At 49.0% G+C, this 14202-nt stretch overlaps 1 protein-coding gene across 5 annotated transcripts in view; it reads left to right on the forward strand.

Moving 5' to 3' along the window:
- The window catches only part of meis2a (Meis homeobox 2a), an 81209-nt gene that overhangs the window by 24635 nt on the left and 42372 nt on the right, over positions 1-14202 (forward strand). For 4 of the 5 annotated variants that reach the window (XM_053435030.1, XM_053435033.1, XM_053435034.1 and 1 more), the window contains exon 8: positions 9674-9819. In XM_053435030.1, coding sequence (XP_053291005.1) covers positions 9674-9819 — 146 coding nt within the window. The remainder of the gene's footprint in view (positions 1-9673; positions 9820-14202) is intronic. The other variant, XM_053435031.1, reaches the window with a different exon arrangement.

The following is a 14202-nucleotide window of genomic DNA, read 5'->3' on the forward strand; positions in this document are numbered from 1 at the left end:
GTGCCATGGAATTGGGCCTTAATGAAATGACCTGCTGGATTTACCTTAAGCAGCAGGGCGGACAGTCAATACTAGCCTCATCAAAACCCCCTTTCTGCATGCTGCGGTTCCATTAAGGAAAGGAAATAGTCTCGAGTAAATGTATTAAGCACTACTTCCACCTTCTAATTATATTTTTCCCCTCTACCTTCATAATTCATTCACTCTTTCATTAGTTTTTAATATTGAAAAAGGCTTTTAACCGGCTCTTCTGTCTTCGTGGCGTCGCCAATTATTTGTCACTATGCATTACAGGAATGTCAGAGGGCTCCGTGTTGTGTGTTGCGGTGGTAAATGCGGTGATGTAGCGTGGAAACTTACTCCCTCATGTGTGAGGAGTATTTTCATTGTGGAGAGGCAGCATTTTGTTCCATGATATCATACAGAATAATATAGCTTTAAACATTACACCACGGAATCCAGAACTGCGGGGCTCCCTCCCTCCCTGCCTCTGCGTCCTATAGAGCGATGAGAATGTGTGCCAAGGCCCAGTGGAGGACAGTGGGCCCTGGTTATTGACTTGTAAAGGAGCCGGTAGGTGAGGGGTCTTGACAAGACATGAGCGGCTGACTCTCTTGTAAAGCATATCTGATTTCTCTGCTAGTTGGCTCCCCGGAGAGCCGCGCTCTACCCTCTGTTGATCAGGCTCCTCACTCACGGCTGTATGGAAAAACGCTGCGATAAAAAGAATGAAAGAGTGGTTTTGCGCGAGGAGACGCTCCCGTTCTCCGCGCTCTGATTCCCTGTTAGGGTGAGAACGAGAGCGAGCGAGGAGGGAGAACGAGGCGAAGGAATCGGCAGCTAGGTGAAAGATCTGCATCCGAGAGCAACTGTGTCATCTCGGTGTGCCAGTAGAACACCTCTAGGAATTAGTGTTTTGATTAACGTGGGCGCGTCAATATGAGCATCTGCATGTGTGTAGAGATAACATGGATGTGTATAAGCAAGAGGGCGAGTATCCACCAGGCCGGATCCACACTCCTCGCAGATCTGACTAATTTATGAGGGTAAACTGTGCTGACAGAGAGGGAGATGCAGGTGGAGGGAGGAAGTTTTCATTGACTCTCCAGAGCCGGCCGAGCCAAACCCCCGGGAGGGATCTCTCTCAGTTTGAACTTTATCAGGGGCTACGCTTAATCAATACGCCATCGGAAAAAGAATTAATTACTAAAGCAGAATAAAACAGCCGCATTTTAAACCAAGGATTCATCAATTCTGTAATCTCTTGGTTACAGCTCAGGTGTCAGGAGGCTCATTTCGACTCCATGTAATGAGGAACTGTGGGAGTTTACCCCCGCCCCCGTCTGTCCGCCCTCTCTACCTCGCCGCTCCTGACCCCCCTCCTCCCAATTCCAACCAGTTACTATCTTATCCCTCCTTGTCAAGACGTTTTCCCCTCTCGTTACCTACCTTTTTTTCACTCTTCTACCTTGCCCCCTTGCCCCATCCTTAATATAACGACTGTATTTCCCCTTGCCCCCCCGTCCCCCCCCCTGCCCCCCCGCCACCACCACACGAATCCTGCTACATTCCCTTCCCACCAAATTCCTGTCTTTGCGGGGATGGGACGAAGGGGTATTAAACTTGAAATCTCTGGTGCGAAAGCCGACGGGAACGGGACATTCCTGCTGCTGCAGCCATCGAGCCGGACATTCCTCCGCTCAGTCTGGGACACCGCTGATGTTGCGAAAGAGAGGGAGGGGCATAAGGGATGGGGGGGGGGGGAATAAAATACAAAAAAAAAAACTAGCTCATATAGTCAAAACAAGTATGAGTATATTTTTACTTCATAAAACCAATGGAGCGTGACAATCGGAGGAACAGCTTGGTCTGAAGGAAGTCGATGGCGTATGGTGAACACATTTAGCTTCTCAAGGTGGGCAGACGAGCCGCATACAGGAAGTGGTGTCCCCCGTGTTAAAATAACCTTGGCCGCACTGTTACCACCGCCCGCTACCATGCACCCTTCACAGCCCTTGACCCAGAGCCCGTAAACCGACCGTCCTTGACTCGCCATACTGGGGGGAGGGTGGGGGTGGGGGGGTGGAGGATTTCAAGGCAGGTTGAGAAGGGGTTATGGGTGATGAATTGGGTTTTTAGTGAGCTCATTAGGAAGCCAAACAGAGTTTAGACTGGCGGAGCGGGGCAACAGCACAGTAATCAGTTCTGCTCGCTTTGTTCCCTGCCTCTAGGACATTTGTGTGAAAAAAGAAAAATGGGGAGAGAGGAGAAGAAGAAGAAGGGGAAAAAAAAAAGTTCATGGCATTTGGCTGATGAGAGGGCTGCTGAGCAGAGGCTACAATCTGATGGTTGACTTGTTGATTTGTAAACCTTTTAATCCATTTACTCCACCACGCCCCCCCTGGCTATGCACAGAAAAAAAAGCCCTAAACTGCGCTTTGATGCCACTGTCCATCAGGTGTGGCGAAGATGTCTGTAACAAATCCAAGTTTTCCTCCACTCCCGGTAGGAAAGACAGTGATTTTGTTTGTTTGCTCTTAACCTGTAATTGAGGGTGGAGAACCACTGCCGAGGCCTAGTAACACATCGCCTCAAACTGGGAACACTGCTCTGAATCTCAAAAAACCACACGCCGTTGTATCTGGGAACCTGCACACAGCTGCTCTTTCAGGCGGTTTAGGTAGAAGACTTTGATATACAATAGTTCCTAACGGGGATTATAAAGCCATTTCTTCCCCCCTCTGCAGATTGAACCACATGATGCGTCTACGTGCTCTCCATCTCTTTGTTTTTTGTCTTTATCTTGCATTCGCCACATTATCATTCCAAAGTAGAGCAGTCTTTAGGAAGCAAATAGTGTGGAAACAGCTTGTTCTACTAATGATCACGCTTGTTTCAATTCAACATAGCCCGACTAGCTTTCGGGAAATACCTATTCTTTTAATATTTAATGCAGCATCAAACCGTAGGATTTTAGGTGCGTGTTCTCTGTGGGCACCCGGCCCTGTTTTTTACCATAACAATTATGAATTATATAGGGAGTCATATCAATATAAACAGCTTTTAATAATTTACGCAATTTCCACCACCAAGAATAGCTCCGTTGCACAATATTTGGTAAGAAGGACGATGAGAGGTTTATTCAACACCGTCACATCGGCGGGTTTGTGGGTTGGTTTATTAAGAAACAAGGAGGTGAACCGAGATAACCTGCGAGACCAATTAGCCCCATTCGATTTGGAATCCAGGGGATGTGTGGTGGCGGTTTCGTCGGCTGCGTAGAGGGTGGGTGGAGGCGGGGTGGAGTTATCAGGGAGGCAGAGAGTGTGAAATGTCTGGTGGAGACCCAAAGCCCTTCATTAGCCACTGATCTCTGTCTGCTGAGTGAGGGGCAGTCATGGGCATCACAACTCCCTTTTAGTCCAACACCCCCCTCCCCAAAAAAAGAGCGGGGTGAGGGGGTGGAGGGCAGCTCCCCCATCCCCTGCAATTTAGCCCTTTGCCATTCATGCAAATTGGGTCCTGACATCTGCAAGAGCCTGCCTCCTTTCTTTTATACATCTTTATTCCATCTCTTCTCTTTGGATCTTTTTTTCCCTCCTCAAATAGAGCCCCCCCGTTTGGACGGCACGGCCTCGTCTCAGCTGACGTACATTCTTTTAAACATACATCTGTGTAAAAACTTTTTCCGTGTGTTCATAAACACATAAAAAATGTTATGCAGCCGAGGGAAAGTTTGAGAAAATACAAGATCCCAGGAGGCACGAGGAGTTATTGTGTCGCCATCGAAGTCCTAATTTCCAGTGCAATAAGATAATCGTTGTTGTAAGGAGCAGGTTAATCACACTAGTAATTAATTCAGTCCAGAGTCCTTCATAACAGTGCATACTTTCCTTGTCCAGCACTAAAGTTTTAGGTTCTTGGCAGATGATAATCTTATGAAAGGATCAAGAGAGTTGGAGGCAGTATCCAGGCAGCCTGCACCCCCCCCCCCCCCTCCCGCCCCCCTCCCGCCCTCTCCTTTCTGGACGAAGCCCTCGTCTTTAGCTCCGGGGGAGAAGCTGAAAGGGGGAGTGTGGCTTTGCTCCAGCCCATATCTTAGGTTAAAAGGTAAAATAGCCTAACTGGCTGTCAAAAACAAGTTTTACCTCCAACCCCCCCTCCCCTCCCCTCTCTTTGTCTCCACTCCCTCCACTCCAGCCTCACCCTCTATGGTGGGGATGTGCACGGTGGGGTCAGCGCTGTGCCTGTGAGAGGAGAGAGGCCTTGTATCAGTGGAGAGGCGATAGTTATCTCCAGCATTCCAGGGATGACAGAGAGATATCTGCCTGATGGCCGGGTTAGGGGGCTTAGAGAAGGGGCGGAGAAGAGGGAGAGGAGAAGAGGTACAGGAGTTGTTGAGCAACTGCCCCCCCACTCCCCACCACCCCCACCCCCCACTTTATCTCCCACCTTCCTTCCCTCCCTGCCTCTCTTACTGCCTGACTGCCTCGCTTCCCCACACAGAGAAGAAAAAAAGCCCATCTAATTAGAAGCTCTTATTCCACTTCATTTAAGGGAACACTTAATGATGTGTTTTTGGGCCGAGACAACTACACATTACTTCTCATGCAAAAGGAACCACTCAGTCGTAGCACCAGGATGCAGATACAGCTGTGTTTGGGATGGAGGGTTGTCCTCATTTCTCCGGGGTGTCGGGGCTTTTTGGAAGAGCAGCGGAAAAGTGGTCATCTGTTCTTCACCTTTAGCCGGTGTCCTGTTGGTAAGAGGGGATATGGGGGGGGGGGGGGGGGGGGGGGGTAAAGAGGAGGCGGGTCGTGACATCTGAGTTTGGCAGGGGAGACTCGCGAAAAGGAGAGAGTTTGTTGTAATTGCTCTGACAGGTTTTAGGGCTGCTAATGACTCCGGCCCGAGCACTACCAATTTGTCAGCATGCTTGCTGTTTACTAAGCTGTTGTTTTATGGTCCGGTGCAAGGGGCTGCTGCTTGTTTAAGCACAGATCAGGAAATAATCAGCGTAAAACACCGGCTGCAGCGGTGCACACTAAAACAGTTCCGTTTAGGGCCCTCATCTACTGTATGGATCTGAACGAGTGCAGCAAACCATATGGCGTGTGGTCACACAAAAACACAAACACGCTGATAGGCCACTCCGAAATTGGACGCCGGAGTGTGTGTTTTTATCATGAAAGAGATTATGTTCTCCTCATTAACACTTGCCTGCGTCGCATGTTATGCGAGCGTGAAGCATATTGGTAGCATGTGGTTATAGCCAGAAGACCTGTAATCCCCAGTCGGCACAGAGCAACAGAGGGACGGCCATTCCACTAGTGTGAATAGAGCCCCGACGTGTTTGTGTGTGTGTGTGTGTGTGAGTGTGAGTGTGTGCGTCAGGAGCATGTGCTCCCAGAGCCAGCAAAGACCCCTTCGTAAATCCAGAGTAAATAAAAGGGGTAACCAGACGGACAAAAGAAGAGCCCCCACTGCTTCTCTCATTCGCTGCCATTTGGGGGGACTGAATGTGCTAAACGCCGCTTATGTTGGCTGAAAAGTTGAGGAGAAAAAGAGGGAAAAGGGAGGCTTCTAAATCCCCCTCTTCTTTTCTCTTCATTCTCTGCAGCCAAGCCTGCGGGGCTGGAGGTGGTGTAATAGGAGGGCGTTGGAGGGAGGGTTAGAGGGCCCGGGTCACTATGGTGCGCTGAGGTATAGGAGGCCAAAGGAGCCTCTGCTCTATCACAAACCTCTTAGCTTCTGTCCCTAGCTTCTGTTCCCCGTCCACCCCTCGTCTCCGTCTTACTGTCCTCACGAGTTCCTCGCCCGTTTCTCCACGTTTGGCCGAGCTCGGGTGAGCACTCTGACTAGTTTGGGTTGACAGGAGGGGCGTGGGGGGTCTGCTGTAATTAGTCACTTTAACCACAGCTTCCATAAGCCACTGCCTCTACACTCTTGCTTCATTACCCTGAAACAAACGCCGGGGCCTCCCTGTACAAAATCACCGCTCTGCCTTTAGAATAACACACACACAACATCCAGAGCCTGTCTACCTACCCAGTGTATAAATGGTTTAGGGACCAGTAAGTCTCAAGTGTTATTTGATAACTAACCACGATTGGGTTTGAATGTGTTTTCCAGCTATTGACAAGTCATTATTCATTCATGCATGTGTGTATATCGGAATGATTGAGCAGCGGAGGGAGCGTGTTCTTGGCGTACCGATGTAGGTGTTACTCACGGTAATATCCATAATGCTTCCAGGGCTGACTAGACCTCAGCGGCTCCCTCAGGGCCAGGGTGCCTCCTAGACATGAAGCATGATCTCCAGAGTCATTAACGCCCCCCCTCCCCTCCAATGTCCCACCTTACTCTCAGCGGAGACTGCAGGAAACTTTATGGTAAACCAATTTTTGGTGCGATTAATCCTGAAGCGACCCTGAATGTGCCAACGTTAGATAAGCAGAGTTGCAGTGTGTTTACAGTCCTTTCCCAACCCGTTAATGAGCTCAGCCCTGAGACCAATTTACTCACAGGGAGATATATCTGAATGCATTTTTAATAACCACCCACTGGTGATGAGAGAGAGAGAGAGAGGGAATGTATGTGAGCGTAATGCGCTCGCAGACTCGTGCTTGTTTGTTTGCCCGGCGCGCTCGTTCACTTCCTCACCCTTGTTGTGTGCGGTCATTGTCGTCCATCTTGCCTGATTACACCTCCCCGGTCTCTGTACGCGTGAAAATATGCACAAACTTTCATTGCAAGCACTTTAGGTCAAGATATTGATAGTGTTGGCGAGGGAGAAGGGGAGAGGAAGAAAGTGAGGGAAGACAGAAAGAGAGTGGGAGAGAGGGAGGCTGTCTTTTTTTTCTGTCTCCAAGGGCGCTGCTTTTCCAAAAGTGCCTGGGGCTACACTCCAGCACCTCGGCTCCCCTAGGCCTTTCGGCTGCCTCCTAATAGCCAACCCCCATCTGTGTCACATGGCCAGATGATGGGACGCTTCCCCCTGCTCTGCCCTGCACGTTTTTTTTCCTATCCCCCATTTTTTTTCTCAGAGTGCACATCCACGCAGGTTAGAATGGCAGAGTTGCCAGGGAACAGTCAGAAGCCATTAGCGTTTGGGACAATTTGCCCTGCAGCGTTCCTTCTCTCGCTCATAAGAAAGGAGTGGGGGTGGATGCAAAGCACCAGCTCTCCTTTAGATGTAATGAGGTTGTGGAAGTTGGGTCTTCTTTATTCTTTTTCTAGTCCTTCTTTTTTTCTTCCTGCTTTTTTTTTTGTTCCCCTTTCTTTCATTCTTTATTTCTTTTGACCTTCTGTCCACAAGGGAGTTTCTTATTTCTGCACGCATAAAGTAAATCTACAGCAGATATCAATACTGTACTCAAATGTGCTGCTTGAATGCCACACGTCTAACCTGTGCACACACGACAGTGTCCGCGAACAAGTGAGAGAAAGACAGAGGGAGAGAGACGAGCTGAAAGGCTGGGAGTCTGGTTTCACCCTTGCGGGCTAGGGCAGGAGGCAGCGAGCATGCTGGGTAATGAAGTGACAGGTCAGTCTGTAAATACGCACGGGTCGCTCTGGCCCTGGCCAGGGGGGAGGCTATCGCATTGCAGTGAAAATGGAAACGTCAATAAAATTAATCTGCCAGCCTTTTGGCCACTGTGTGGTTCCATTGGATGAGCCTCACTGCTCACAGCGGGAGAGGGATTTGGAGAGTGGCTCGAAAATCAACACAAAACCTTGCGGCACACAAACAAACAAGCAAAGTGTGTATCAACATTATTCAGCGGAGCTCAAAGCAAAGCAACAAGGGGGAGGGCGGGTAAGACTCATAGCTCACTAGTTGTGTTGTTGCTGAAGTTTGGAGGCGAACCGGGGGAGTGCGAGTGGACTTCCGTCTGGGTCGCATTTCTCAGGAAGCCCCTCACAGCCGGAGCAGGCCACGGTCAGACCAAAGTTTATTGTTTTAGGCTTTCCTGGACAAGGATTCGTACTTAGCCCGGGATTTACGGCATTTGCCGCTAATGAATGCTCGTTCTACAATTACAACACCCCGAGTTTGTGTCACTGCTCCCATATGTCCTTCTGAAGGGCTATTGCTTCTTTAGCTTCACACAGGGAGCGCAAAGTCGGCACTTCTCTGTTTTCCTCTTTCGTGTGGCTCTGCACTAATGATGTGGAAGGAAAACACTGTGCACAGACAGAGAAAGAAAGACAGAGCGGGAAGAGAAAAAAGAGGGAAAACAAGGGGGAGGAAAAAGAAAAAGAAAGTGGGTAAAGTAGTAGGACGAGAGGGCCCCTGCTGTCCTTGTAGTCTTCATTTATTTTGCATTTGATTACGCTACCAGTCGGATCCTTTTTCTTTTCCCCTTCTTTAATGTTATTAGTTCAAATATTTATGCAAGATTAAGGCTCGTATAGGTGGTTGTGATTGATGCCTCCCCAAAAACAGGAGGACATGCGGGTCTGAATTTTGAGAACGTCAGGGTCCTTCTCTGCCTTGGTGGAGGAGTTTTTCAGATACATAATTTAGATGCCCTCAAGGAAGGCTTTCAAGGCATTTGTGCCCGGGGGCAAGAAAAAATAACTATGACTGTTAAAAGTAAATCATTTTTGCTAATGCACAATTAATGCCGGGGAAGAAGGAAAAAGGCAAGGGGACAAAGATGGAAACTTCGATTTAAAAGAGAAATCGTGCCGGGGTGTGTGCATGTTTTTCCTCCTGAAATCAAACGCTGACGGACATTAATGCAGGCGAAGCCGCCGCTGGCCTGTCATGCTAATCTTGTGGCGGAATGGGGAGGGGCTGCTGCGAGGGGAAAGGGAGACTTAAGAGAGTCAGGGTATGGGATGGGGCTGGGGCTGGGGGGGGGGGGGGGGGGGGGGGGGGGGGGCAGACGAGTCCATTATGTGCATCGAAGTGCAACAATGAACCCCCCCCCCCCCCAAATCACATCCCTACTTTAATACTCGTGCGTCTCAACTGTACGCCCACGAATTATCATCTCCTTGGAGTTTTGTTTGTACCCGAGTGTCTCTGCACGCAATGTCTGTGTGTTACTGTACATAAGTCCTTCCTGTCCCCTTTGGCTCTCTTCCCGAAAGATGAAAAAAAAAAAAAGCTCTACATTATGTCAAGCATGCAAATTTAATTGAATTAATGACATGAGTCCAAGCCTCCACGGCCTCTACTGTACTTGAAGGCTCCTCGTCCCTTCTTTCTCCTCCCTTCCCTCCTCCTCGTCCCACTGTAGAAGTGGAATGAGGAAACTAGTGTTTCAGTGTCCAACCATAACATTGGAGTCATTAACCCCTATTCCCCTCTGCCGTGCTCTGGGGCATAGAGCAACTCTGCTAGGCCTCCGAGTAAAACCCTGGCTCTCTGTACAGGCCTTTGTGTAAGGCCACTTAAATCCCCCTACCTCCATATCTCCACTACATAACACTGGCTTTGCCGCGGCATCTCTCTCGGCCTCTGTACGCTGCTTTTGGATTCCCTCATATGTATCTGTGGTATTTGTCCGTTTATCCATCTTTCATGGGCCTTAAACTCGAGCTTTGACTGTCTGCGCTCGTGTTTCAGCCTTGAGAGTTTGGAGATCAGGCTGTTTTTTTTTGTGTGTGTCAGTGGTGTTGTCTGGGATGTTATTTAACCCTGGGTTTTGTTTCCGTCCAGGAGATGGCTTAGACAACAGCGTTGCATCACCTGGCACAGGGGATGACGATGATCCAGACAAGGATAAGAAGAGGCAGAAAAAACGTGGCATTTTCCCCAAGGTGGCCACGAACATCATGAGGGCGTGGCTATTCCAGCATCTCACGGTAAGCGCAGCCGTTACTTTTACACGTGTATGAAAACAAACCTAGATGGACACACATGCAGACCCAGAAAAAAGGATGCACACACACACACAAACACACACACACACACACAAACAGACACACAAACAGACACACAGCTGTCACACAGTCGTTACTGAGGGAGAGAGGGAGGGAGTGATGGCCGTGTTGTGATGCTCACCTGTCAGCCACCTGTCAGAGGGACACAGTGACCAGGTCAATCTAATCAGTTTGGACTGTTTACTCTGCTCAGCACACTTTGAGTTAGAGGGAGACGGCCTAACCATTTGTGAGGATGTAGCACAGTAAGAGACGTGCTGCCTGTTTGGGACGGAGGTGTCTCTTCTGAGGACGATTGAGATAAAGACAGTTGCGTTTGTAAAGATGTGGAAACATGCACTGATTTCTTTATACGTCTTTATACCTGATCACTTAACGTTTTTACGATAACTCCTACAATGAAAAATCAAGAAAAAAAATTCTGAATTTAATGTGAGAAATTGTGTTAGCTTCACTTGTTTACTTCGAGTAAAACCATATTAACTAAGGGATTTGTTTTAACTGTTGGTCCACCAATTTTCTTTTTTGGTGTGTTATTGGTGAAGGGGGCAGAATCGTAGGCTTACAGCTACGTTGTCCCTTTCAATTCTTTCACTGGAACGAGTGAAGATCAGTTTCATGCGTCTGAATCCGGTTGATTTGGTGATATTGTAGTTCTTACTTGAGGTTGAGATGGTGCGTGCTACTAGAATAGATCTTTGCAGCTGAGAGGAAACTCCAAACAGTGCAGTCACACAACCTCTACCACATTGGATTTGATATATTCAGATGCTGCAGTAAATCAAACAAACACAAAATACCCTTTGCTTTGCTGTTTTCAGTTTGTGTCAGTCCACTTTTCTGTGTTTCTGTCAAGTGTTGAAGCGGGGGTGGACCACATGCCCCCCCCCCCCCCCCCCTACCAACACCACCACCACCACCCTGCTCTATTGTCAGGACATTATCAGAACATCAGTCTGTATTGATTTTGCAATGCAGGTCAGATTTCAGGAGGAGGTGGCCACACCGGGACACATAAGCTGCTCTCGGAGCACGTGGCTCCCTGTCCCAGAGATGGAGGGACAGTGCAGGGGGGGGAGGGAGAAGTAGAAGGAGAGAGAGAGAGAGAGAGAGAGAGTGGAGGGGATGGGAGACTTAGTTCAGAGCTCCAGCTGTATGGGTCCATCCACACATTTAAGAAGGTCAGGAGCCCCCTGTGCCCCCTGCACCCCTCCCCACGCCACCAAACAGGGCCCACTCCCCTTCCCAAAGCCCCTGTACCCTGATTATCTAACCAAAAGCCCAAATAATGAGTGGCCAGCAAATACGGCCTAATTGAAAGGGCTGTAAATCCATTACATATTGGTCCGGGATAATCAGGAGTGCTTTAATCACTTTTATCTATTCAGGAGCAGTGAAGCTGCAATAGCAAAGCCCTGAGCCTCGCAGGCCTTAGCGGCTCCACCACGCCAGTCTGCTTGCTTATTATTCTCATCATTATCAAAATGACTTCACAGCTGTTCACAGCTCCACCGCTCCCTGACTGGAGACCTCTCACCAAAAAGCGTACACACACACACACACACACACACACACACACACACACACACACACACACACACAAGCTTCTTTCAGAGGCTGACGGCGGGAGAGTTTCGATTCTCTCTCTCTCTCTGCTTTAGGTCTTTTTCCTCCACCGAGCTCGCAGTGGAATACCTTGTTTGTGTATAAAGGGAACAAACAATAAAGCCGAAATGGTTTATTTGAGTGGCATTTAGTGCACGTTCATATTCGCGTGCACATAAACACACCTTATGTCAGTTTACAGTGGAAGTTTTCCTCGTGATTGGGACTCTCCTCTGGTGAAAGCCTCACAAAGCTGCAGCTCTGCAAAGGCTCTCCAAAAAATGAGAGAGAATGACGCATACAGAGCGTGTGGAAGAGTGGCCAGCAATTTTCTTTTGAATTGTTTTAAAATTGAATTGAAAGAGTGGAAAGGAAAAGGAGGAGCTGTGGGGGAAGCAGAATGTCGGGCACACAGGCACGTTTTTTCGGAGCGCTGGTTAATTTAGAAGGAGAGGAGCTTTCAAGGCCCTCCTTTTCTCTGACCCTCTCCTTTATCACATCCCCTGCTTATAGATGTTCTCTCCAATCTTTATTTGTTTCTTTTGTGCAAAGCCCTGGCCAGTCTTGTACAAATAATAATCCCTCCCTTTTAACCTGCCTTCATTTCTCCACTGAGGAAGAGGACTAATTGAATTATCCCCCTTCTCTTCTTCTCACCATCCAGTTCTCTCCCACCCATAAACTCTCTCTCTCGCTCGCTCACACACAAGCATGCCCGCACACACACACACACACACACACACACACTCACGCGCCCATTAGCCATTCTCCTTTCTTTTAATTTGTTAAGCAAATGTATTTGCCAGTGCTGGATGCATTTGTGTTAGGATGAATTCTTGGGGACTTTGGCCCCTGAATGGCCTATAGCGGCATTCTGCCATTCACGCATTCATTAACTGAGAGGTGAGGAGTGAAAGGAGCGGCCTCGCATTTTCTCAAACCGGCGGGGCCAGCATGGAGCTCCTCTTCCACGAGCCACGGGGGTCTCCCTACATATGTTCTCAACATCCAGCCATTGTCGCGTCCCCTGAAAAGCTCAAAAGGATAGGACCCCCCCTTCAGACGCCGAAAAACAACAAGGGCCAATAGTAACAACTGTTGGCTTTTGGATTCAGTATAACAAAATTGCCCTCTCCCCCGCTAACCCCCCCCCAGCCTCCCCCCCCCCCCCCCCCCCCCCTCGCCTCACACCCGACCTCACACCCTCTTGAGAGAACTCGCAGGAAGGTTTTCCTCAGGACAGTCACATGCACGTAGAAAAGTTATTTCAACTCATATTAACCATAAACTCCACTATTCCAACGGGACATATTTAGAGTCGATGGTGCTATAAACATGTGGCAAACTCCACAGTTACTCCGTGAAGAGGCGGCGAGAACTCTGACTTATCTTATATTGAGGCCATATGCCCCGTGCACTAGAGAGCATGTGATCTGGCAGCCTCAGATGCCCCATATGCCAAGCGGCTGGGCAGATCAGCTGGTTTTAGCTGGCAGTGAAGGGTCAGACCGTCTCTCCACTCCCTCCTTCTCTCGCTCTCTCTCTCTCTAATACCCCCTCCCTCCCTCTGTCTCCATGAGTTTCTGGATGTCTTCCAGCCACATTAGTGGAAGGGAAATCCCAGAGTGTTGGTATAAGCTTTTCAATACGACAGGGAGATTATGTTATCAGAAAGGTAAACTTCACTGTTAGAGGTAAAAATGTTCTGCTGCGCTTTAAATCGCGTCGGGCTGCAGAGTTCGGGGGGGGAGGAAGTGAGAGATGGATAGGAAGATAGAGGCAATGGAAGATAGCAGGAAGGAAATGATGAGGGGGATGAAGAGAGAGAGATATCAAGAGGCAGTGATGGGATTTTTTTTTCTTTTTCTAATTGTTGCAAAAGGTGATGGGCTCTTGTTTGTCAAAAGCAAACTTGAAAATCTACAATTAGCCCCTCGGTGCCCCCGGCCTTCCTTCCCCTCTCGCCCCCTGCCAGCCCCCCCGCCAGCCCTTACTCACCCCTGTAAAGACAAGGGTCGGCTTCGCAATGAAAACAGGAAGCACTCAGATACAAAGATACCACTCTGGGCCCTGGCCTAGTCTTTTGACTAGTGTAAACCCTCAAACACCTATGAAAATAAATAAGGGACCTCGGGAGCAAACTGGGCCCAGTTGGGAGCACACGCGTGTTTGTGTGAGCCCGAATGGGGGGGGGGGGGGGGGGGGGGGGGGAATCGGGGGCATAGAGAGCGAGAGGGAGAGTGGTCAGTCAGACGAGTAAGTAGGTAGCCCTCTCAAGCATCAAGCGTCTCAGATTTTTGTGCCGGTCCACCCTTTGGCTTGGGTGTTTGGGGAAATGCTGTTAAGCTGCTAAGCCAGGTGTATTGGTCCCCTGGGCTCCTTGAAAGGGGAAGTGATACACCCCTCGGTCATTTGGACTGTGGAGCAGTGGAACTATATGTCCAGATAAGAAATGCTTATGCCGGGGTTTCTGGTTTTTAAATACGCACTAGTTATTCATTTTGTAACTTTTTTTTTTTTTACAATATTTCTTGAGTGATCTGATTAAATGAAAATTATTCCCGTGGCCTCGTGAAAGCTGTTAATGCAGGTGGTAGCCTGAGCGAGGGGCACATCCCACTTTGCGTGGAGAAGAGTGCATTGTGCTGCAAACATCATTAGATACACTAGCAACTCCCCCCACCCCACCCCTCCGCCCCC

The sequence above is a fragment of the Pleuronectes platessa genome, chromosome 11 (genome assembly GCF_947347685.1).
Source record: "Pleuronectes platessa chromosome 11, fPlePla1.1, whole genome shotgun sequence".
NCBI lineage: Eukaryota > Metazoa > Chordata > Actinopteri > Pleuronectiformes > Pleuronectidae > Pleuronectes > Pleuronectes platessa.